This window comes from Hibiscus syriacus, unplaced genomic scaffold (assembly GCF_006381635.1).
Source record: "Hibiscus syriacus cultivar Baekdansim isolate YM2019G1 unplaced genomic scaffold, ASM638163v2 tig00006245_pilon, whole genome shotgun sequence".
Lineage (NCBI taxonomy): Eukaryota > Viridiplantae > Streptophyta > Magnoliopsida > Malvales > Malvaceae > Hibiscus > Hibiscus syriacus.
This window is the reverse complement of record NW_024062090.1, coordinates 48,833-75,992: the sequence shown is the minus strand read 5'-3', so window position 1 is coordinate 75,992 and position 27,160 is coordinate 48,833. Positions and strand designations below refer to the sequence as shown.

At 34.1% G+C, this 27,160-nt stretch overlaps 1 protein-coding gene, 1 long non-coding RNA gene and 1 pseudogene across 2 annotated transcripts; 1 reads left to right on the top strand and 2 right to left on the bottom strand.

The window, feature by feature from the left end:
* Positions 1–300: 300 nt before the first annotated feature.
* LOC120200623 lies at positions 301–2,750 on the bottom strand (annotated as a pseudogene).
* A 473-nt stretch (positions 2,751–3,223) lies between these two features.
* LOC120200632 lies at positions 3,224–16,722 on the bottom strand. The gene is made up of 3 exons (XR_005523578.1): positions 16,712–16,722; positions 8,779–8,795; positions 3,224–3,337 (listed from the first exon to the last, which is right to left on the bottom strand). It is a non-coding gene; the product is annotated as an uncharacterized LOC120200632 (long non-coding RNA).
* On the top strand, positions 11,444–15,242 carry LOC120200631 (two-component response regulator-like APRR2). Its single transcript, XM_039201426.1, has 11 exons — positions 11,444–11,611; positions 11,890–11,969; positions 12,282–12,348; positions 12,516–12,562; positions 12,796–12,873; positions 12,972–13,523; positions 13,951–14,091; positions 14,265–14,525; positions 14,631–14,697; positions 14,789–14,871; positions 15,037–15,242. Exons 1-11 carry the CDS (start codon positions 11,482–11,484, stop codon positions 15,199–15,201), a joined length of 1,671 nt encoding a protein of 556 aa, XP_039057357.1. The 5' UTR covers positions 11,444–11,481; the 3' UTR covers positions 15,202–15,242.
* Positions 16,723–27,160: the final 10,438 nt, after the last annotated feature.

The following is a 27,160-nucleotide window of genomic DNA, read 5'->3' as shown; positions in this document are numbered from 1 at the left end:
TAATGGAAATTGTTATTCTCATGAATTTTGATCTTGTTACTTTTTTATCAGAATTTAAGAGAAAAGGAAATTTAGAGGAAAAAGTACCCAAATTGTCATGACAGCTTGAAATCGATTTAAAATTATAGATTAGTTGGTAAGGTTTGGATTTATTAACTTCAATTCCACTTCGTTAGCATTTGGATGTTCTTATTTTGAGGCAAATACCAGATTCAAGGTTCAATCTCCACATAAAAGAGATTCAAAGTTCCAACACAACAATACATGGGCACAAGAAAAAAGAAAGAAAATAAAACACACAATATCTACATAAGCAATGGGAATGAGGCTCATCAAAACAGAAAGAAAGAGCCTTGAGCTTTGCATGATCGCCGCGGGAACTGAATTATGATGATTCAGAGGAATCTGTAATATCATCGTCATCATTCGAATACAACACATTATGGCTAGAACAAATATGAAATAAGATGAGAGTTCCATTGCCAGTGCGCCCCAACCGATAATTCCAGCATGTTTTAGGATAGCCGGTATAGCAATGCTTCCAATTGCCGAAGCTCCGGCAAATTTCGTTGTATTGACCCAACTGTTAAATTGACCGTTATTAGGAAGACGAACGTGAGTGTTACAAATCTCGAGCTTAAACTGAAGATTATCAAAATCTTATATATGAAGTTTAGGGCAACAAAAGGTTACCCGTTCGGATTCAGATAAAAGAGAAGCATAAGAGCCCGTAAAGAACAGCAAAGGCATTGGAAAGCACATACATTATTACTGCAACAGAAATGATTATATCAGGGTGCTTAAATGGAGTAATATGTTAAAGGATAACCAAATGAAGTTTCTTGCTTAATTACACAAATAGAGCTGCCAGAAAATCTCAGCACCCGCTCACACACGGCAAAAATTTCATGCCCATTAAAAAATATTAACTTCAAGAACATTTACACAGCAAGCAAACAAACTTTCGAAAAATGTAACAATTGCGACTAAATCCGTACAACAAGAAGAAATTAACACGAGGATCATGTAGATTATTCACTTCTGCATGCATAATGTATGCCCCTGGATGACAGCTTCAGTTAATTTAAAATGGATGGATGTTTCTTGTTCCCATATGTAATGGGGTAAAGCCGAAGGGGAGTAAGATGTAGGCTGCCCCCAATACTAGGTTGAGAGCAGCTTCCGTAGGAGACCTCCAAATTATGAAATGCCCTCCATGGGACTCGATCCCACGACCTCAAGGTTAAGAACCTTGTGTTCTACCAACTGAGCTGGATGGTCATTTCCTTCCGTTAATTATAAGATGCATTATTTTGTAGATAACTAATAGCAACAATAACCTCTAAGCACATTTACACAGCAACCAACGCAATCTCAAATAATGTAATAAACTGCAGGGTAAAGACGCACTACAAGAAAGGAATTAATCCAAAGAAACATGGGGGTGATTCGTTTCCAGCATGCATAATGCATGTCTATAGATGAGAAGTTCAGTTGAACCCTAAGATACATTACTCTGTAGTTTGTTTTTTTTTCTGAAAATCAAGAAAAAATTGCTGAAAATGACCAGCACGTACAGCAATACGAGTAAGACTGCAACTTAAAGGAGAGTTTGCCGTAGCAAACAATTAAGCTTTTCTTCCTAGTACTGACAGACTTAGCAAACACTCAATTACAATCGTCTTCTTGACATGGTAACCATCGGTTTCAAAGGTAGATTATAGGCAAAAATGTGAGCTAAAAATCTAAAACTCAAACTCTTTAACTTGAAGAAAAAGAAAAACCAACAAAATCATTGGAGAATAAGTAAATTATTGTAACAGAAGATTAAGATCAAACTAGGTGATCACTAACCAGTCAGCATTGGCCACCAATTATTGTACAGAGCACATGCCTAAAACATCATAAACAAAGAATTAGATCAAAGGAGTAGTATGAAAACATTTTAGATGAAAAATGACAGAGGTAGACAATAAACAGAGAAAAGCATTACTGACCAAGATTTGCAATACAATTCCTCCTGAAACTAGAATTGCCAACAGTGCAAGTTCCCCGGTGTGCAAGCAGGTGCTTGGATAACCTTGTAAGTCTGCCATCATCCAACTTGTCTCTCACCTCATAGAAAACACCTGAAATGAATGTTTTCTCAAGTTAGATCACTTTCATCCAACACTAACAAGTCATAATCTACCTGCAAATATATATTGGAAATCATATTTTGCAGTTCAAATCAATTAGTTTAAATGTTAAATAACAATTTTCTAGCAACACCCCCCAAAAAAAAAACACGCACACACACATCAAAAGACAAAAAGGGAAAAGAAGCTAATCAAGATATCATAAAACTAAAGGAATTAGTTTGGAACCTAATTAAATTGATTATTGTGTTTCCCAAACAACGTTCAAAGTTCACGTTAATTACTTGCAAAATCCCATCCTTTACAATCTAAATATTACTTTCGTTAAATTTCATTAAAACCACAGAAAGGATATTATGCATACATAAAATCAGAAATACTCGTAACAATAATTCTACAGCAGACACAACAAAGTTTTTAAGTTTTTCTAAATTTGATTTGTTTCTGTAACAGAGCATGAAGTTGATTTAAAGATACCCAATTGATGCGATATAACGATTTTTTTTTTAAAAAAAGGAATGAAATATTACCAGGAGAGATTGATCTACGGTTGGCAAAGTTGACAAAATCCTGGAAATTAGGGTTTTTGATAGAATCGGGTTTTAAGTAGGGATGTGCAAATCCAGGTACCTGAATTTTCGGTACTCAATTACCGGGTACCCGGAATATCCGGGTCAGTGATTTCTCGGCTCGTGTCTCGACCCGGATGTTTCAGGTACCCAGATTTTGCGGGTACCTAAATACTCGATTTTTTTTCTTCAAATTATTAAATAAAAAAACATACAAATAAATTTAAATGTTTGAAACTTCGAATTACATAATCTAACATCCAAACAAAAAATTTAAAAATTTGAAATACAAAATCTAATAATCCATAATATAAATAAAACATAAAAGTTCATAACTAAAAATTTATATTTAATTTCAGTCTGGTAGTTGCAGTAGCAGAGATTACTACCACAAACGGTTTTGTGTCGATATTAACTGATATAATTGTTTATACTTTAATAATCCATATCAAAGAAAGAAGATTCATTTCTCAAATATCAACAAAATCATCATCAGACAACAAACAATTCACCGTTAATGTCAGGAAAAGCCATCTTACCAGAGCATCAAGTGATTATATAATAATCAAGGCAGGAAAAGCTAATCCAAATAACCACAATCAATAGACATGAGCATGCAACCTATTTTGACTTAACTTTTTTAAATAGGCTAGGAATGAACTCTACTTAATTTATTTAAATCGAATACAATACAAGAAGAAGATTGATTATAACATTTTATAAATTATATATATATATATATAAACTTAATCTGGTACTCGGGTACCCGGAAAATCAATTTTTGTGACCCGGGCCCGACCGAAAGTGTCGAGCCGGGTACCAGACCCGACCGGGTATTTTTTTTATAAAAAATCACCCTGTTTTTAGATCCGGATCTGCGGGTCAGGTCAACTGGGTCGGATATTTTTTCACACCCCTAATTTTTATGGAGTAACCATTGGAAATCTACCAGAGAAATTAGTCGTTCGTAAAGATGTAGAACAAAACAAAACAAGTAACAGTAAATTACATCGTTTCTCATTGAACTTTACTCTCTCCTATTTACCCACATTACTTTTGATTTTTCTAATATACTCACTAAATTTTTGAATTGTTCATTCTTTTATCACTCTAAATTATTTTTTTATTATTTTCATACGACGTGGTATTTTTTTATTTAACATAAAAATAATTTAAAATGTAAAATACAAATAGAAGGTGGCTAGATGTCAATGCCGGTCGCGGACAACCGCCGTAGATGGTGGTCATTCGGTCTCAAATTTCATGGGTCGCTTCCTCAACACCCTGAGTTCGAATCCAACCTTTATTTTATCATAAGTTGCTCCGAAGTTCATGAATTTGAGATCGAAAATGAGGAAGTTGAAATATTTCAATCGATATTCATAGGTTTTGGACATTCTCAGGTGAAACAATCATCAGATTCGGACTCAAGGGTTGACGTGAACCGATCCATGAAATTTGAGATCGAACGACTACCATCTACAGTGACCAACGATGAGGCCCGACTACCTTCTATTATTTTATATTTTAAATTAGTTTTATATTAAATAATAAAAGATATTATATCATACGAAAATAATAATAAAATAATTTAAAATAATCAAATCAGAAAAAATTTGAAAATTTAATAAGTAAATTAAAAAATTAAAGATACAATAAGTAAAATATCACATAGAGTAAAGTTGAGTGAAAGGTGATGTATTTTAGCGAACAAGTAATTGTGGTTTGATAATTACAGTTTGATAAGGAATGGTTAAATAAACAATAATAATCATACTTAAAACTCATATGTAGCTGCAAAGGGCGAAGGATTGTTGAAGGGACGTCATGTGATAATTAGGTAATAACAGCCTAAAGCACCTCAAATTCAATGCTTGATATTGAATTATTAGTACACGTTTAATACTCAACTATTATTTTTATCATGTTTGGATCATCTAACTATTCTTTTAAATTATATCTAATATTAATTTTTGATTTTATTTTGTTCGTCCACTATTAAAAGATTAATAAAACTATTAATGTGATATATATTTTTTATATTTTTTAATGATGACGTGATTTATCTTATGATTACATGTTACTATTATTTTTACTTTTTTAACAGTGATTGATTAAAATAAAATCAAAACTAAACATTAAATATGATTTTAGAAAAAATAATTAGGTAATCAAAACATAAAAAAATGATAGTTAACGTACTAAACATGCTATTTACCCTTATTAATATTTTGTTTAAGGTTGAATTTCATAAGAAACAAGCACATGCGGATCAGTCATTCAACCTCAATCGTAAATTCACCAACCGGTAAACAATACAGTTTGGTGCTGGGAAATTGAAAATACATTAAACCAGATCGAGTTAATTTCAGGTTGAGTCAATATTATTTTAGTTTAATACGATTCAAGTTTGAATTAATTAAATATAAGATTAATTTAAATTTAGATAAATTTAAAATTGAGTTTCATTCAGATCATATCATGTCATCGATTCAAGTAGGATGAGAACTGATTTTGTAAATGTTCAACAAACATGTATAAAAAACACTTTGAAACATTCTAAATTTTTTCTTAACAAAAATGGTCCAATAATTAATTTTCATTTTCATTTAAGTGAAAATGATTGTAAAAGTGGTAGAGAGAAATGAATAGAAAAAGATTGTTTAAAGTGAATTTCATTTCCATTGAATTGATAACCCTACTTTATATTGAGCCCAATACAATGCTTATAGCCATAAAGCCCAATTGACTAACTAACCTGCCTAACTAATCAGTGTTAGGGTTACATCGGGTGAGATTTAAAGGCCTAATCGGTGTTTAAACATTAGGCCCAACAGGTGATCGATGGGTGGCCGACGTAATTATGGACAGACACAAGATTTTGCATTAGAGAATAAACTTGAACTTTGGAGCTTGAATTTATAAAATTCTAATAGATAAAAATAATTTTCAATAGAAAATATATAAAAATTAAAATATAAAATAATTTTAAATTTTTAAAGAGTCGATTGCCCTTACCCGCTGGATCCATCCCTGGACACAGTGACCTATCAGCACAAATGTACAAGGCAGCTGTTCACATGTTTGATCTGTGTGATTTGGAGAATGGCAATGGCAGTGGTAGGGTATTTCGTACATGCAGAGCTGTCAATGAGTCCAACTCGTTCAGATCAACACATTACATGATTTTCATTATCCCTCTACTCATCCGTCTAGGATACAAGTCGAGTCGAATTTGAATATTGTTAAATTCGACTCAATTTAAAATTTTAAAAAAAGAATTTGATTCGATTTAAAAACTCATGAGTCTAGAATTTTTAAGTTCGACTCGAAATCATGAATTGAAGTTTGTAAAAACTCAAAATAAAAAAAAAATCTTAAACTTAACTTAATTGAAGCTCAAATTTGAACTCGAACTTGAACCCTAAATACATAAAAACCTTATACTGCATTTTTTAAAATATCAATGTATAAATGTTAATATTATTAATAATTTATTTTTCTAAAAAATAATATCATTAGTTACTCGTTAGCTTTTCAAGTAGAGTATCAAATAACTCGTTTCGGTTAGTTTATAACTCGAGTCGAATCCATTTGAATTTAATATTTATCGAACTTTGACATAATCAATCTTAAATAAACTCACAATCTCGTCTCATTTACAGTCCTACTCCACACATACGCTGTTACACTTGTATCCTATCCAATGCCAAGGAATTTCCTCATAAAACCCGAGTATTAAATTCATATATTTACTCTTTTACGCATACATTTATTTTTTTAATAAGAATATGGAGGTTTAAACGATTTAATTTTATGCCAACAAATCTTTGGTTAAACTGTAGATCGTATACTGTGTATATATTAAGTTTGTTCATTTTGTACATTATAATTATTAATTATAATTATTCAAATATTTTATACTATTTGTACTCAAAACTTAATTACAACATTATTAGAACTAGGATTAGACCCGCTAAGAATATTCATTTTCCTTTCCTTAGAGTACCTTTTTAACTCTCCTTTGGATAAAAAGTTTAAAATTTATTAAAAAATGATTACACACGATATTTGTCACGTATTTAACATTTAAAATAAATAAATTTAAACCTTATTCATATAAAATTATCACTAGTAATTTAAAGAAAGAGAACGTACACAAGTGCTATTCTAGTGAGGGTGAGAATAATAATTTGTTTTCCATATATAACAAAATATCTTTAAATTTTGGGTAAGCTGCTCGAATTTAAACTATTAATTTTGATCAATTTTAGTACTTAAATTTTTATTTTTTAAAAATTATATTAATTTTAATTTTATTTCATTTTAGTATCTATCGTTAAAAACTTAACGCGTTTTGTACTTAAATTATCGGTAAAACCCCTTAAACCTATGGGCTTCAGTCCTGTTTTACAAAAGTTGAGCATTCATCTTCTGTTTGCAGCAGGAGAGTGAGGGAATCTTGAGGTATATAAGTAGGCAAAGTACATGGATGATAGAGACTCCACGTTCACCAAATATTCAAGTACCAACACATGCAATTCTGATATTTTATATGTTAATGAACATGGGGAGTTCTCAGATTAATACACCAATAATTCTGATTTGATGTCACTAAGACCTCGTCAAAATCCAACTCCAGTCGGTGCCTGCAGCAATGATTATCAAGCATTATCAACTTTGCACCTTAAAACATTATTAAAATGAAGAAATGTTAGATTGCCTCTGCTACCAAATAACAAAAGAGACGAAAAGAAACATAATATGGGCACCACGCTAACACAATTTGTGGCTTGGGATGGATGTACGTCTTAACTTAGAGGAAAAAAAATCAGAGGTATATGTAGTTCTGAAAAAAAAATTAACGTCATCTTTATATTATTATTTTAAAGTAATTTTTTAATTCAGAAAATAAATTTAATATAATATTTTGATTAACGATTTTCGTTATTAACCGTTATAATAATAGCATGTCAGTTTACGGTGTTGATATGACGTCTATGATACTAACGTGATAGTTAGGGATGACAATGAGTCAGGTTTTTAGGCAATTAGATTTGACTCAAAAATATGAACCCGTCACCCGAATCCGATCCAACTCATTTTTTAAAGTATAAATTCAACCAGCTAAAAATTAAAGATTAGTTTAAAAATAATATTTTTAAAAAAAATTACAATTATTATCCTAGGGTTGGGTTAGGTTGGAGTTTTTTCACCCTCCGCTTGAACCCGAACCCAAATTTGTTTTAAAAAAATCTGGCCTGATTGGGTCGAAACTCATCGGAGGCGGGTGAAATTGTCATCCCTATTGGTAGTCCATCTGTCATGTTTGAGTTATCAATTTAATCAATTTGTCATGTCATCCGTCATGTTAGTCTGCTACCTTGGGCTGTCATATTAGCATCGTGGACTATCATGTCAGCACCGTAACGATCAACGACGATAAAACATTGATCAAATGATCACATTAAATTTATTTTTAAACTAGAGAGCAGAAAATATAATATATAAATACCAAAAAAAAGTATGGAAACCCATGATGTCTTTCTGCCTAAATCATGAACACTATCTCTCAAGCCCCAATTTTGGAGTTTTGAAAACAATAGTGAAAAGTTAGACTGAAAAAGAATAGGAGAAAAAGATCTATCCCTTTGATCATGTGGGGTTTCCGCTATCTTTAGATACGGCTTTCACTGTTTCAGCTCTTTTTATTTTCGTCTTCTACTAAGTATATCTGTATCCATAGTATACTATTATACCATGTCTTTTCAAAATTAATTCATGATTGAAAGGAAAGAGGGATTGAGGCTAAGTTTTGTCCATTTAATCACAATTTTCTCGATTAGTCTTGAATTTTCCGTCAAGAAAATTGTTGACGATTTGGATTTGATTTCACCCATCATACTCAACATGTGTCTGTATTGGATTGTAATGGCACGTAAAGAAATTGACTTAATTATGAATTTTCTCTTTCGATTTAATGAGGTAAAAGAATTTAATTATTTCATTTTAATTTATTATAATTTGATCCTTACTCTTTATAAAAATTGTGAAACTAGTTCATTAGTCACTAAACTATTTTCAAAATCTGTCGATTCGGCCATTCCATTAGTTATCATATTAGATATCTAATATATTTTTTGTAACCTAAATATTTCCCAAAACAATGAAAGAGAGCCACCATCGAACCCTGGATCTTCCATCAATTGTACAACTTAGAATTTATTATATGTTTGCCATAATGAAAGCATCTAACGTAAGTGATACAAATATGTGACCCTTTTGTGATATGAAATTTGTCACATACCTTGAATGTCTCATGTCATATTTATGCTTAACTCACTTGCATTGCATGTTGTATATGTCGAGTGTATGCATTATCAAGCTTGTAAAACTCAACGTTGGAATACTTATTCGAGGGAGTTTCAACGGTCCTCGTAATTTAATATAATACTTAATCGTGTATTTCTAATGTTTAGCCATATTTTAATAGAAGAGTATATTTCAATAATATAATAATTTTGCTCTCGTTAACAAAGAGAAACATACAAAGTGACGGGTGAAGTACTTGAGTCAGCAATGATTCCAATAAAGGAAGCAATGCTATGGCAATTATTACTTGCACGAATAAAGATGATAGAGTTAAAATAAAAAGTTATCGATTTTATTATTATTTAAATAATAAAATCAGTAAAAAAATTATTTAAAATATTATTATTTTTATCTAATACATCAATTTTTTTAATATTTTTGATAAAAATATCTAATAATAACAAAACTAATATAAAAAATAACAAAAACAATAACGCTTTATCAAATCCGATAAAACGTCCAATAATTACATAAAATATTATTATTTTTACCTAATACATTAATTAAAAGTTAATGTTCCTTTTTCCTTTTTCATCAAAAGTAATGATAAAAATTGTTGGCAATAATAACAATAGAATAAAAGCTAAAATATTGAAGAGATTGTTTTCATGTTCATACATGTAATTTATGATGATATATAAATGGAATTATATATACACACCAACAACTAGTTAGTCTAGTGGGATGAAACACAAGATTCTTTAAGTAAAATTAAGTATTCGAATCATGACTATTTTGAATGAAATAAACTGGGTTGGGATAGTCACTCTTACCTCTGCAGTATCAGATCCATATTAATCGATCAATAATCAGATATAGGTGGTTATACCAAAAATATATATAATATGATGTAATGTAATAGTTAAAATGTATATGTTTTTATCATTTTATCTAGTGAAGTCTTGATAAAATTTAAATTATAAATTTATTTGATTTTTTATTTTTTAAATGCTTGATAAAATTAGATTGTATGATAAATATAAATTTGAAAGTATAATATAATTAAAAGAATAAAAAATAAAAAGTATTAAATATTTTTTTTTATTAAATGAAAGTTACAAAATGGTCAAGTGACTATTTATATGTTATAAACTCGTCTTTTTCGTTAAAAATGATAACAATTTGAGATGATAGCAGGGACGTCTTGTAAATTTTGGTGGCCCTGTGCCATAACAATAAAATAGGTCTTTTAAAACTAAAATATTAAATATATAAAGAAGTTCACTAATATTTCAAAATTTGGTGATCCTATATCATAACAATAAAATAAGCTTTGGACTTGAAAATTCTTGGGCTAAATATTCTAAATACACATACATACAAAAGGCTTAAAAAATTTTGGAGGCCCTTACAAAAATTGGGCCCTGTGCGGTTGGGCAACCCGCACAGGCCCAAAACCGGCCCTGGATGATAGTTAACACGTTGACTAATATATGATAGTCATTTGAGATTTTATGATTAAATTTTATCATATCAGAGTCAGTAGATTAATTTCAGCTCAAACTATCATCAATTTTAAACAAATAAATGATGAATATAGGATATATGAATAGTCAGGTGACTATTTTATAATTTTTAATAGTTAAGAGACTCAATAAAATAATATTGTATAATAAAATGATAATTTTGTAACTTTTAATAATTAAAAGATTCAATAAAATAATACTCTACAATCAATAACTTAATAAAACAACATTCTATAAATTAACTATTTATGTAGTTTACCCTTGCCAAAGGTGTCTATGTTTCTAATCCTTATTACCCCCTAAACTCGTATATAGTCTGTCCTCAATAATTTCTTTCTGGGTTCTTTTCTCCCTCTTTTTTTCCCCCTCCTGCTAATCGCTAATCATCTTTGGCTGCATGCAAACTTCGTTTCTTGCATATCAGAAAAGGGAAAAAGAAAGGCGGGTCTTTCTCGTTTTCGCATAGAATGGTGGCTTTGATGTTTTGCATGCATGAAATGTGCTTTTAGCATTGTTTTATCTTCTTTTAATCTACCCTTTTGGTACTTCACTTTGAAACGTTTCACATGTCCATTCAAAATGCTTTTTTTTATCCCAAAATTTTGGCTATTTTCTAATGAATTTTACGAGATCTTACATGGGTTGTTCTGATATAACACGAAGATCTTTCTCCATTTCTCTTTCATTTATGCTATCACTCCATTAAGTATTCATCACTGTCACTGGTTAATGGAGTCTCTCCAAAACGTTTTCACTCACTAAAACTGTATATATTATATATATTTCTTTGGTGAAAACCAGTTTTGATTATTAGACAAGTTGTAAGCTTTTTTTAATGGGGAATTTCCTGTGGTCTTGCAGAGGTAATCTGATGATGATAATAAGCAATAATTTGCAACACTTGGTGGCTGCTTGAGAAAGGATGCCAAACCAGCTATGATTTGCACTAGAAATGATTTATCAGAATGGAAGGATTTCCCAAAGGGTCTCAGGGTCCTCCTCCTTGATGAGGACAACGATTCTTCTGCAGAGATAAAATCAAAGCTTCAAGCTATGGATTATATAGGTCAGAGTCCACCACTTTTAATTCTTAGTTTTTTTAAAATCAAAGATTGAAGCTATGGATTACATATAGCTTCTCAGACTATTAGTTCAATGACACCGTTTTTCTGCAGCTCCCTTGAGTAAGTGTTGCTTAAATATTGTGTTCGTACTGTGTTTTCACAGTGATCTCCTGTATCATCAATATGTCATTTATTTTTATCACCTGCTATTGTATCTCTTAATTTTTCTCTGTATATCTCTCTCCGAATGTATGATAAAAATTATTGTGCCTTATTGCAGTATATTCCTTCTGCAACGAAAATGAAGCTCTTTCTGCAGTTTCAAGTAGACCCGAAAGCTTCCATGTAGCCATTGTAGAGGTAACTAGAGAATTTTGAGTTCGACAACAAATTTCAACTAAGGATAAAAGAACTAGTTAAAAAGCAATGTGCGAAACGTTGATGATCTTCCATAAGCGCGCTGAATTGAACCTTCAGCATGATTACAGTCTTTCTCATTATTATACTGGCACTAGAGCAATAACTTACCAGAAATTTTAGACAAGCCTGCTCTTATATATACTTATACCATTTAAACATAGAATGGTTCTTCTAATCAATACCGAGATACAAAGAATATAACCGTGTTGTGTTTGTTGTAGAAATGCAGTTTAACGGTGTGTATGATCACAGGTCGGTACAAGCAGTAACAATGGGGGTCTGAAGTTTCTTGAAATTGCTAAGGACTTGCCTACCATTAGTAAGTTCAGAAAGGAAAGCTGTCCTGCTTTTGCCTGAGATCTTTACTTTAGATGAAACTTTGTTTATTCATCCTGGACCTTTCTCTTTAGCATCCATATGACTGTAATCAAAGTTGCTGGGCGCATTGTCGAGTCCTAATGCTGTTTTAAATCCTTTTTGTTTCAGTGACTTCGAACATTCATTGTATCAGCACGATGATGAAGTGCATAGCTGTAAGATGTTTTTCCTTCCTACCATTTATTAAACAGTTTTACATTTATTTTCAGGCGCATACGTGTATGTTCAAGTTTTCAATTCAAAAGTTTTAGATTCTTAATTGCTGTAATATTTTCATCTTCTTCCACAGATGAAACGTAGGAATTTTCAGTTGAAGTTCAGTGCTTAAGTTCATTCTTACACCCCATAATTGCAAACAGCTAATGCATGTTTCACAACTTATTTACAGCTTGGCGCAGTTGAGTTTCTTAGGAAACCACTATCCGAGGATAAACTAAGGAATATATGGCAGCACGTAGCTCATAAGGTCGGTGTGTATTCTCTTGTATTACAGCTTGAATTTACATATAAATGGCAATCATGGTACTATGGTATAGAAATTCTCATTTGATTAGTCCTTCTCAGGCATTTAGTGTAGGGGGGGATGACCTTTCTGAACCACTAAAGCCTGTTAAAGATTCTGTGGCTTCTATACTGCATCTGCAATCGGAAGGAGAACCTAAGCATGAGCACTCCGATAAAATAGAAGATGCATCTGTGGTTCAAGAAAATGACTGTGAACTATCAGCAGTAAATAATAAGTACCCGGCTCCTTCAACACCACAATTAGAACAGGGTGGAAGATTGTTAGTCAATGAAGATGGCCAAGAACATATTAACTGCTCAACTGAAAAAGAGAGTGGGGAGCCGGATGGAGAATCAAAATTTGTCGAAACTACCAGTGGCAATGTAGTTGCTGAACTAACTGCGCCAGTTGACCAACCACAGGGACAAAGGGAGACTATGGTAAAAGAGGAGGATGACTTAGTCAATGATACCAACGGTGAGCGTATTGTGGAATCTCATCCTCAAGATAGAGTAAACAGCCAAGATTCTCGTGCTGGTGCCAAAAGGCCAAATACCGTGTCTGGTCTTCATAGTTCTGGTCCGAATAAAGCTAATCTAAAAAAATTGAAGGTAATGCCACTTATAGTTAAACTATCCTATGATTAAGGATTGTGATATATTCATTCATATTCATCCTCTCTTGGCAATATTTCACAAGTTTAAAGTGTATAGAACTGTACTGACTTGTGGTAACATTCCCTTTAATTGGCATCGTATCATGCACTTGTCCTAGGCAGTCTTTTCGCTATACAGGCATAGAAAACATGCTTTTAATGAGGTTATTCACTAATTGCTAAGTTACCATCACAAGGTTACACAGTTCCACTAGAGTTGTGTTCAAAATCAAAGCCTTGAGTGATAAGTTTTAGATTTTAAAATTTTGTGACGTTTTCTGAAAACCATTTACCAACCACCTTTGGACAATACTTCCGGTTTCTTTACATCATTGTGTGTTTCTATTAACGCTCGCTTTATGTTTTCTGTTTTGAGTTTCCAGGTAGACTGGACAACTGAACTGCACAAGAAATTTGTCCAGGCTGTGGACCAACTCGGGATAGATCAAGCCATACCTTCCCGAATACTAGAGCTGATGAAGGTAGAAGGATTGACAAGGCACAATGTAGCAAGTCATCTCCAGGTCGGAGACATTTTAGCCTTTTAGATGCTCGATCAGATTTTGTAGTTATAGTGCTTTCATTCAGTGTGTGTCTTGCATTGCTTGTCCTTGTTTGAAATTCGATCCCTATTAAGTTTGTGAAGCAAGTCTTCTCTTGCTCCGAGCAAATAAGCCAGCATTTGTTTGTGAAGCAGAAGCATCGAATGCATAAGAGACACATCTTACCTAAGGAAGTTGATCGAAGATGGCCACGAGGAGATCAAACACAAAGGAGTTGTTATCCACATAAACCGATCATGGCCTTCCCTCCGTGTCCCTCCAATCATGTTGTCCCTGTCAGTCCTTTCTATCCCATGTGGGGAACACCTCATCCGGTCAGCATCCAGTCATGGGGCTCACAAGGTTACTGCCCGTGGCAACCAACTGAAACCCGGCATTGGAAGCCCTATCCAGGGGTAAGTTTACTGTTATTATGCTAGCAGAAACAAAGTAACCTACATATCTACGTGTGTGTGTGAGAGAGAGAGAGAGAGATGATACATGAACTTTTTACATTTCAGATGCATGCTGAAGCATTGGGTTGCCCTGTTATACCCATACCTCCGGGACATTGCTCGGAACAATCAAGTGAGTAATTCGGAGAAGTTGAAATATTCTTGGTAGTCTTTGAAGCACATGAAAGCATTTTAATCCTGTTTCTGGCATTCAACTTTTCAAGAATATGCAGAATGCTCATGGATTCATTATTCGAGCACCACGGATAACAGTGGCATGCCTCGAAGTCCTGTTGAACATCAGCCGGTAATTAACATGTTTCTTTCTTATGGATTTCATTTTAGCCTGAAACATTCAAACACGCTAATAGCACAATGTTTCTTGCATTAGAAGATATATCGAATCGAGCTCGAAAAAGTCAGTTAAAGTGAATAGCAATAATGATTTGTATGTGTTTGAGTGCCATTGCAGGCAGAGGAGGTGATCGACGAGGTTGTGAAAGAAGCAATAAACAAGCCATGGTTGCCCTTGCCCTTGGGCCTCAACCCACCTTCTACTGATAGTGTGATAGCTGAGCTCTCTAGACAAGGCATCTCCACCGTCCCCCCTCGGATCAACGGATCTAATTCATGCTGACGTGGCACTAGATCGGTCCCACCGGAAGCATGCACTACGTCACTGAACATGTTCGGAGTTAGGACCGCCTGCCTTCGCTGCTTGCACTTCCAACTGTTTCGAACGTTTGACGCGCCTTTGGAGCGCGTAGGCTTTGTTGTCGTTTTAGCGGACATCATGCCGAACGAAGAGACCAAGGAACGGTCGAGGCCATTTTATCGGCACGGTGAAGAGATGATGTGCGGTGGCTTTCTGAGGTGACAAAATGGACGGACCAGAATTGGCCACGTAGATCTGATTCCTACCGCAGTTTACTTATGTAGTGACTTTCGCATTGTATTAATTTTATCTTAATTTTAAATAATTTAAGAAATTTAAACAATAATTAAAAAATTATCAATTTAATCACAAAATGTGATATTGTCACACCAAACGAGTCCATATAATCAAAACAATAGTTGAATAATTATATTCTGACATAAAGTAATTACAAGTTACTATTATATTTATATTAATTATTATACTAAAAAATCAATATAATATTTTTAAGAGAATGTCAACACACATTTTCGTCATACTAAGATTCAAACTCTTAAAAATAGGATAAAATTTTGCTAGGATTCAAACTCCTAAAAATAGGATAGAGTTCTACTATGATTTAAACTCCTAAAGATATGATCCACAAGCACTATAAATAGCCATTGTAACTCACTATTACAAGAGAGGATTTACAGACAAAATACAGAGGAAAACAAGGAAAATACAAAGGCAAAGCTATTGAAAACGATTCGAAAAGGAAATAAAAGGTAGCATTTTTTTATTCGTTCATTTCTCGCATGTGCACGTTATTTTTTTGAGATTTGGTTCGAATAACCCAAAACGTGGGTTGCGCCGATGACCAAAAATGGGTGGGGTTTCGAAGTTTCAAACCTAGATCTACCCGAGGCGTGTTCATTTTTTATCTCCCTAATGCGTAATATCAACGTTAATTGTCTTTCAAATTTGACCCCAATCTTTATTTTTCTTTATATTAGTCCTATTATTATCTATACATATATTTTTTATTTATTTATATTCATTTGGTTATTTTTTAATACTATATTTATTATTTATATATATATTTAAATATTTTACTTATAAGCGTATTATTACTATATATATGTATATATATTGTAATTATCTTTATTTAGTTTTTTTTACTTTATCATTATACATATATATGTATGTTTTAAATAGTTTATTTATAAGCCAATTATCATTATATGTATACTTTTATATTTGGTTTATATATTTATTTATTTTTGGTTTTGGTTTTTTTATATTATATTATATTTTCATATTACTATTATTATTGTTATGATTATTATTTTTCTATTTTACTCATATATATATATATATATATTATTTTTTTTTACTTATTTTTATTCTTCATTTTTTCATTTTTTCATTTTTTCCTCTTACACATCTTATGACTTTTTAATGGTATTTTCGTCAATTAATCAGAGGTAAGTAATTCATTATCAAATTTTACCTTTTAATTTAAAATTACAATTTTCTTAATTAAGACAACGGGAAATTACGTAGTACCGAAAGGGCGGTTCAAGGGTGCTAATCATTCCTTGACCGTAACCGACTCCCGAGCCCGACATATTTCTGGTAAGACGTAGATCAGGTAAGAAATAGGGTATCCGATCAACCCATTTATTTTTAAATAAATGATCGGTGGCGACTCCCAATCCACATTTTTCAAGTCGAAGCCCAATCCCGGGGACCAATCGAAAGACGGTTGCGACAGCTTGGCGACTCCGCTGGGGACACAGGTAAGTGAGTCAGGCTAAGGTAATTTCCAGTTGTCTTTTTAATGAAAAGGGTAAGTTTAAATTTTAAGGTAATATTTCGATCCTTATTACTTACTTTTGATTATATTTTCGAGTAAATAGTTGTACTGTCCGTTTTTTAATGATTTCAACCCTTAAGGATTTTTCATCCAAAGGCTCTATACCCGAGCTCCGAACCCGTTTTAAGTGGGGGTGAAAGCGACGCATTCGTGTGAATTTATTCATCGTATGGGCCTAGCAAGTAATATTCGGGATTCATATACCTTATGCCTTCGTGTGAATTTATTCTCCGTATGGGCATAAGAGAATGTTTTCTCTCGAGTTTAACTTAGTCCACACAAGCCTGTGATGGGTTTAAGACTAAGGGTCTGTTAAGCCCAAGGGGGCACCGGCAAGGAGAACTCGAGTACCTTTTTTTAGAACCTAAACCCGGAGACTACAAGAAGTTAGGGCCCACCCCAAAACCTCATTTTAAACCCTAGGATACCTAAATTATTTTCTGCTTTACTTTCTGTTCAAAACATATGAACTAGAAATTTATGCGGTTAGGACTTGTTCAAAATCAACTTGCGGGATAGAGATCATGTCCGGGTAGGAATAATAAGCATGTGGGGTAGATATCATGTGAGGTAGGACTTTTATTTTCATGATTGCTTTGATTATTATCTTTACCTTACTAACTCTTTTCATTTTTTTTCATCTCTTTTATTTTATTTCCATCATCTTCATCATTCAAAAGAGGTATTGATCCACCAAAAAACGTGTTCGTTAACCATAAATAATCTGCATTAATGGACAAAGGTGTTGTAATACAGGAGATTAAAAACCCCGAGGTACGCCTATGGTCCGAGAATACTCAGAAAGAAAAGAGAGACAATCTTTAAGGAAGTTATGTGTCAGAGCTTGTTAACAGAACAATGTGCAAGAACTTCGAGACATCTGGGACAGTTGGAAGAATGATCGAAAATAGAAGTTCAGTCAGCGGTATGGTGACATTGCACTTTTGCTTCATGTTAAGACCGGTGATCCCTTAATCAGAGCCTTGGTTCAATTCTGGAACCCGGGATACAATTGCTTCACTTTTAATCAAGAGGACATGGTACCTACCATCGAGGAGTATACTACACTATTACATTGTGAAAGCATTAAACTGGAGCGAGCCTACATCAAACACATCAAGAGTCAGCCTTTCAAGAACAGATTGGCTAAGATTGTAGGAGTTGATGAAAAGTGGGTGACTGACCGACTCCGAAACAAAGGTAACGGGCAAGGAATTCAATGGATCCACATAAGGAAACTAAAGAATGACCACCCTGATGAATGGAAGACTATAAACCTTTTTTGCACTAGGTATGTATGGCTTGATCATCTTTCCGAAGATTTTGGGATGCATTGACGCAGCCGTGGTGGAACTGTTTGAGTAACTTCCGAAACGAGTCAACCCAGTACCAACCATCTTAGCCGAGACCTTTCGGTCTCTCAACCATTGCCGAAGAGTTGGCGGAGGTAGATTCATTGGATGTGTTCAGCTCCTTCAAGTCTGGATTCACAGCCACTTCTGGAAGACTAATTGGGTTACCTACCGCCAATTTAGCACTACGTATTCACCTTTGAGAGAGTTCATCACCATGAAATGGCATGAAGGAATTTCAAAAGAGAAGTGGATGAAAGTCTTCACTCATCTATAAAAACCGAGATATTACTTGGAGAGCCCCATGGTTGTTCCTCAGTGTCGTGTTTTTCCAATATGGGGACTCTGACATTATGACCTTACCTGAACTTTGGGATACAGTTGGGTATGCTCCATTGTTAGCACTTAGACATTATGGGGCACGCCAGTTTGTCCCAGCAACATGCGGACTAGCTAAATCAGAGCTTGAGTATCACGGTGACAACTATAAGAAGATGATCAAGGAAGCAGTTGATTCATGGAAGAAAGTATTTCGGATGGATGTTGTAGCTACCAGAAACATGCTTACTCCGGACTATGTGGAGTGGCGAAGATTGAGAAAAAATGACAATATCCCGGTGCCAGACCGTGAGGATACCTGAACCCTGGAAGAACATCTCAGGCCCGTCTTTTCTGAACTTGAGATAGCCAAGATAGAGTTTGAAGCTGTGAATAACGAGCTGAAGTTGAGGGTAAAAGAGCTTGAAGCTGAGCGCTATCAGTGGAAGCTAGATGTCGACTCTCAGAAAGATCGAGCAGATAAACTTGAAAAAGAACAGAAAAAAATCTGTTTTGAGCTCGAAGACTTGAGAAATGGGTATCAAGATAAAGTCAAGGATAACTCCAAGTTGAAAGTGGCTTCTGAATACTGGAAAGACAAAGCTCATAGCCTGAAAAGAAAGTTCGAAGGGCCTGATGAGAGAGCTTGGAAGGAACAGATGAAGATTGCCCAGAGGCGCTTAGTAGACAGTCAGCATCAAAACCAATGCTTGAGAATCCAGATGGCTAATATGGAGAAACAACATGAGATAGATGACAAAACAATAGCTGAGTTAGAAGCTACTGTAGATGGGTTCAAGAAGAAAGTGAGCGAGCTTCAGATAGTGCTCTTCGACGGAGGTTTACAGTGGCGTTTCCGTTGGGAGCAAGCACAACAAAGGGTGAAGGCCAGAGACGTAGTCATCCGAGACTTACTGGATCAAGTACAGAAGGCAGCTCGTCATCTACACGGCCTGGCAAAGGAAGCTGGAATGGTCCGACAAGGCATACAACCAGTGATAGATGAAGACAGAAGACTTGTCAATCTACTAGAAGCTGTTCGGGGTCTAGAGGATTTAGTCCGAATGTACCTTTGATCGTTTTTATGTCTCTTACAAGATAAAACATTTTTGTCTAAGTAAAGATTATTTATAATAATGAACACTTTTCTGGATCAATGCCTCGAACATTTCATGCATTCTTGCATTTTTGCCTTTTTGCATCTTCATCTACATTTTCAAGCATTTTCACAAACATGAAATTAAGTCATGAAGGACTCGATGAAGTGGATTTAACCACATGGAAGCAAGATTGTAACATTAAAGAGCTTGATCAGCTGATGGTAGGACAAAGCTGGCCAGGATGATCTAAGAAAAGAATCCCCATATCCTAAGGACTACGATATTGAAGCTGTTAGGTGTTACCACATAAAAGCCCCAAATATTCCTCTGAGAACTATAAGGCACTGAAGCGCAAGATCCAAAACCTGATGGATTCAGGGGCATAAACGGCCGAAGAAAGGGGCATGGCATATACCATTTGCACTTAGAGGATTGTTTTGTGTAAACACGTCTCTAATCTTTCATCGTTTGCTTAATCTTTTAAAGGATTGAATTTATGCTACTTTCTAAGGTGGAGCAATTGAACAAATTCTAATCTTTAGTTCTTCGAATATTAAATGAATTAAGGATTCTTTTAATTCTTCAAGAATTATAGATTTTTGACATATGGCAAGGTTAGACTTTTCTTATCATGTCTCAAACCCCAAAACAAAATACCTTGATTTTTTTACCCAAAATAACTCATGGTCATTACCAAAAAGACCAAATTTTGACATTACCTCCCTTTGAAATTCTTGAACATTACCTTTATCTTTTTGATACACCCACACATTTCTTTGAGTCAATAAGATCACACCAGTGTCTTTTTTAGACTCAAAATTAACCTTTCTTACCATTAAAACCCAAGGCATTGAGTTGTTCATTTTAACATGAGCATTCTTTTGAAGAACCAACTTGGGGTATCTCACAGAGAGCCTGAACATTGAGACATCTAGAAAAAAGAAGAAGAAAAATTCATTCGAAATAATTCTATCATGCATTAATTACACTATTTTCATGTGAATAGAATTAATCTTGAAAATCTATCCCCCTGGGGATACCTCTTCTATGAAGATTTACATGTATGAAATGATGAACGTCTTTATTTCGTTATCCCTTCACAACAGGGGAAAAATATATCCCTTGTGTCCCCTTTTGAGCCTGTAGTATTTTTCTTCTGATTAAACCCTAACCAAGGATCACCCTCCACACTGGGGGGCAAGGTGGAAGAAATATGCTCACAAGAGCGAAGACATTGATTCAGATGAGATACCAAAAGGTTGACCAAATGGCAAGTGCGAAGATCCAATCAATAACAAAAAAGAAAAAAAGCAAAAAAGCAAAGAAAAAAAAGAAACAAGAACAAAAATCAAAAAGAAAAAGGGACAAAAAACACATGCAAAGATTCCCTAAAAAATGGCACATCAAGCTTCAAACTATGAGATTGATCAAGCACAATCATTCCTGAATCACTGAATCACTTCACTCGAAGATCATAGAGCATCAAGAGAGAGAAACATTTTGAGCAGGATTGAAGATATCATAATGAATTGATCCTTGGTTCAACACCCTGAAACACTTGTTTGAAATGGCACATCAAGCTTCAAACTATGAGATTGATCAAGCACAATCATTCCCGAATCACTTCACTCGAATATCATAGAGCATCAAGAGAGAGACATTTTGAGCAGGACATGATTAAAAGCATCAGAATGAATTGATCATTGGTTCAACATCCTGAAACACTTGTTTGGGCCTATTTATCATTTTTTTCCATAACCATGAACCCTGACCTACATTACGTGCCTTAAAAGACCCTTCTAATAATACATGGATTTCTAAACATAAGAGATTATCTTCAGATTTCATCCCGCCCATCAGGATTAATCTTTGTTTGCAAAAAACAATGTAATTAATGCATGGTAGAGAAAAATAACAAAGGGGGGGTTCAAGACGTAAATCATGAATAACGTCTTGAAACCAAAGGAGGGTTTGAGTTGAAAACCTGAAAAAGACGGCTCGAATATAAAAATTGTGCAACTGAGACGATCACACAAATTCCTTGATACGACATCACACAACCCGAGTGTGGCCACAAAGGTTGGGAGTCAGAGAACACTTCCAGTAGAGGAGCATGCAAGCTACCCCATCAAACTGTTGAGCATCAAATACCAAACCTATGAGCATCAAATGCCAAACTTTTGACCAAAAATAATAACCTGAGATTTTTTTATCCTTTCATTACTTAACCACTTCCCAAAAATAGCTTTGATCTTAGCACTTGTCAAATAGCTATAATTCATTGAAGAATTAACAATATAATTAATTCTTTGATATCCGATGAACTCTAGTTTATGATTCGTCTCAATTGTAAAACCGTGAAAGTGACAATATTTTCAAAACTTTGGATCAAACATTTTTCAAAACTCTTTTAATTGATATTTTCATAACTTTGAAAATAAAAGAGAAAGAAAAACATCTTTTTCAAACAAGACAGTCTCTCTAGAGTGGATCTTGGTAAATGACATGTGACTTTTAGACACAAAACTCATGCTCAAAATCAATACTGAAGCAAGAAATGAGGAACATTTGGGGCATCTTTGAAGATTCAACATCAAATATTGGGGCATTTTTGGATTCAACATCCTAATGCAAATTATCAGACCTTTTTCAGGAGATAAAATATAACCAATTCATGTTACATGCATATTATGCATACATTTTAGAGCATCATATTTATCATTTTCCACATACATAATTTTTTGCAGCTTTTAGAGTCAAGTTTTGACTTCAAGACGAAGGATACTCGATTCAAAAGCACCTTTAAAGATTCATGTTGGTTGCTTAACTCAGCAGTAAGAAGCTACACTTCGACCAACTCGACAGATTGAAAGTTTCTCTCGAACTCACAATTTGCTCGAGAGTAGATTTCAACTTCACAACGAAGGATATAACCAATTCATGTTACATGCATATTATGCATACATTTTAGAGCATCATATTTATCATTTTCCACATACATAATTTTTTGCAGCTTTTAGAGTCAAGTTTTGACTTCAAGACGAAGGATACTCGATTTAAAAGCACCTTTAAAGATTTATGTTGGTTGCTTAACTCAGCAGCAAGAAGCTACACTTCGACCAACTCGATAGATTGAAAGTTTCTCTCGAACTCACAATTTTCTCGAGAGTAGATTTCAACTTCACAACGAAGGATATCTAGCTCGAAGCTAAACATCCACGATTTCAAATCCACGACGGAGGATATCGTGCCACTCAAGACAACACAAGTTCAACTTCACAATGAAGGGACCGCTGGTTGTCAACAAACAACTTCTTAATTTCAGAGCCAATTTCAACTTCACAACGAAGGATATTGGACTCCAGACAACGCAAGTTCAACTTCACGATGATGGGACCGCTGGTTGTCAATAAACAATTTCTCAATTTCAGAGCCAATTTCAACTTCACAGCGAAGGATATTGGACTCCAGACAATGCAAGTTCAACTTCACAACGAAGGGACCGCTGGTTGTCAACAAACGACTTCTCAATTTCAGAGCCAATTTCAACTTCACAAGGAATGATATTGGACTCCAGACAACGCAAGTTCAACTTCACGACGAAGGGACCGCTGGTTGTCAATAAACAATTTCCCAATTTCAGAGCCAATTTCAACTTCACAGCGAAGAATATTGGATTCAAGACAACGCAAGTTCAACTTCACGACGAAGGGACCGCTGGTTGTAATAAACAACTTCCCAATTTCAGAGCCAATTTCAACTTCACAGCGAATGATATTGGACTCCAGATAACGCAAGTTCAACTTCACGACGAAGGGACCGCTGGTTGTCAACAAATAACTTCTCAATTTCAGAGCCAATTTCAACTTTACAATGAAGGATATTGGACTCCAGACAACGCAAGTTCAACTTCACGACGAAGGGACCGCTGGTTGTCAATAAACAATTTCGCAATTTCAGAGCCAATTTCAACTTCACAGCGTAGGATATTGGACTCAAGACAACGCAAGTTCAACTTCACGACGAAGGGACCGTTGGTTGTCAATAAATAACTTCCCAATTTCAGAGCCAATTTCAACTTCACAGCGAAGGATATTGGACTCCAGACAACGCAAGTTCAACTTTACGACGAAGGGACCGCTGGTTGTCAACAAATAACTTCTCAATTTCATAGCCAATTTCAACTTCACAACGAAGGATATTGGACTCCAGACAACGCAAGTTCAACTTCACGACGAAGGGACCGCTGGTTGTCAACAAACAATTTCCCAATTTCAGAGCCAATTTCAACTTCACAACGAAGGATATTGGACTCAAGACAACGCAAGTTCAACTTCACGACGAAGGGACCGCTGGTTGTCAATAAACAACTTCCCAATTTTAGATCCAATTTCAACTTCACAGCAAAGGATATTGGACTCCAAATAACGCAAGTTCAACTTCACGATGAAGGGACCGCTGATTGTCAACAAACAACTTCTCAATTTTAGAGCCAATTTCAATTTCACAACGAAGGATATTGGACTCCAGACAACGCAAGTTCAACTTCACGATGAAGGGACCGCTGGTTGTCAATAAACAATTTCCCAATTTCAGAGCCAATTTCAACTTCACAGCGTAGGATATTGGACACAAGACAACGCAAGTTCAACTTCACGACGAAGGGACCGCTGGTTATTAATAAACAACTTCCCAATTTCAGAGCCAATTTCAACTTCTCGGCGAAGGATCTTGGACCCAAGACAACACAAGCTCAACTTCACGACGAAGGGGCGACTGATTGTCAACAAAATTTCATTCAGAGTCAATTTCAACTTCATAGCGAAGGATATTGGACTCGAGACAACACAAGTTCAACTTCACAACGAAGGGACGACTAGTTGTCAACAAATAATTTCCCGGTTCCAGAGCCAATTTCAACTTCACGACGGAGGATATTGGATTCAGAACAATGCTACTTACTTGGATTTCAACTTCACGGCAAAGGATATCCAATTTCAGGCTCAACTTCACGACGAAGGGGCCACCCGCGGTTTCAACTTCACGACGAAGGGAATCGTGCACACAAGCATCATCCATCTTTAGATTGGATTTCAACTCACGACGAAGGATATCCAACTCAAAGAAGGAGTCTCTGTCGACAAAGACCTTCGAGTTCGACTACGCTCAGCTCCAAGGCACATCATTTATAACATAACTCAAGGCTAGAAGGGTTATCTGCCATCAAAATTGTCGAGTCCGATTTCATTCAGCTCGATGAAACATCAATCGCACTACTTTCCAGTTGCAGTCGAGGTTTTCAAGTCAAGAAGAGGAATTGGGTTAACCGTGCTTTAGTGACAAGCAACTATTTTCAAGCAAAAGCTATATGTCAATGAAGATTTCTCAGTTCGATTCCGATCCAAGGTCTTTAAACCGAGAAGAAGACCGAAGGGCAACGAGAAGCCATGTGCTAATTCAAATTCCGAACTACGGCTTCAATTTCATATCATTTCAAGATGAACTCGTATTCACGACGGAGGAGTCATCCGTAACTCAATTCGACAGGGAGTTATTGAAACATCAGAGTCAATTTTCAACTCCATCGAACGAAAAGTGTGTCTTTTAATCTTTGCCCTATCCCCGTTACACGACTATGGGCAAAGAGGGGCAGCTGTCAACACACCTTTTCGTCCTACTAGGATTCAAACTCCTAAAAATAGGATAGAAATTTGCTAGGATTTAAACTCCTAAAAATAGGATAGAGTTTTACTATGATTTAAACTCATAAAGATATGATCCACAAGCACTATAAATAGACATTGTAACTCACTATTGCAAGAGAGGATTTACAGACAAAATACATAGGAAAACACGGAAAATACAAAGCAAAGCTATTGTAAACGATTCGAAAAGGAAATAAAAAGTAGCATTTTTTTATTCGTTCATTTCTCGCATGTGCACTTTATTTTTTTGAGATTTGGTTCGAATAACCCAAAACGTGGGTTGCGTCGATGACCAAAAATGGGTGGGGTTTCGAAGTTTCGAACCTAGATCTACCCCGAGGCGTGTTCATTTTTTATCCCCTAATGCGTAATATCAACGTTAATTGTCTTTCAAATTTGGCCCCAATCTTTATTTCTTTATATTAATCCTATTATTATCTATACATATATTTTTTATTTATTTATATTCATTTGGTTATTTTTAATACTATATTTATTTACTTATAAGCATATTATTACTATATATATATATATTGTAATTATCTTTATTTAGTTTTTTTTTACTTTATCATTATACATATATATATATGTATGTTTTAAATAGTTTATTTATAAGCCAATTATCATTATATGTATACTTTTATATTTGGTTTATATATTTATTTATTTTTGTTTTTGGTTTTGGTTTTTTTTATATTATATTATATTTTCATATTACTATTATTATTGTTATAATTATTATTTTTCTATTTTACTCATTTATATATATATATATCTTTTATTTTTTTACTTATTTTTATTCTTTATTTTTTCATTTTTTCATTTTTTTCTCTTACACATCTTATGACTTTTTAAGGGTATTTTTGTCAATTAATCAGAGGTAAGTAATTCATTATCAAATTTTACCTTTTAATTTAAAATTACAATTTTCTTAATTAAGACAACGGGAAATTACGTAGTACCGAAAGGGCGATTTAAGGGTGCTAATCCTTCCTTGACCGTAACCGACTCCCGAGCCCGACATATTTCTGGTAAGACGCAGATCAGGTAAGAAATAGGGTATCCGATCAACCCATTTATTTTTAAATAAATGATCGGTCCGTATTTTTCAAGTCGAAGCCCAATCTCGGGGCCCAACCGAAATACGGTTGCGACAGAGAATAATAAATAATTTAGGATTAAAATGATAAAAAATATTAAACATAAAGGACTAGATTATTGAGTTGTTTCAAATTAAAAAAAAAACTGGTATACTATATAAGTTTTAAGAACTGAATTGTTTCAAATTCGAAGAAAATTGGTATATAAGTTTTAAGAACTGGAATTATTTATATAATAGACAACATTATTATTCTCGTCTAAGTTTTAATGACATGTCTATAATAATATTTTAATTAATAATTTTAATTACAGATAATCAAGATATCTTGATTGTAGTTTACCTTTTTTAAAATAAAAATATAAAATATTTAAAAAAATAAAATATTCTTTTATGATTATAAATTATGTCATTTGATAATGAAAGTTCAAATATCATTGTTGAATATTTTAGTGTTTGAAAATATGATTTAAAAAGACAATAATTATCTTTTTAATCACTGAGATAAA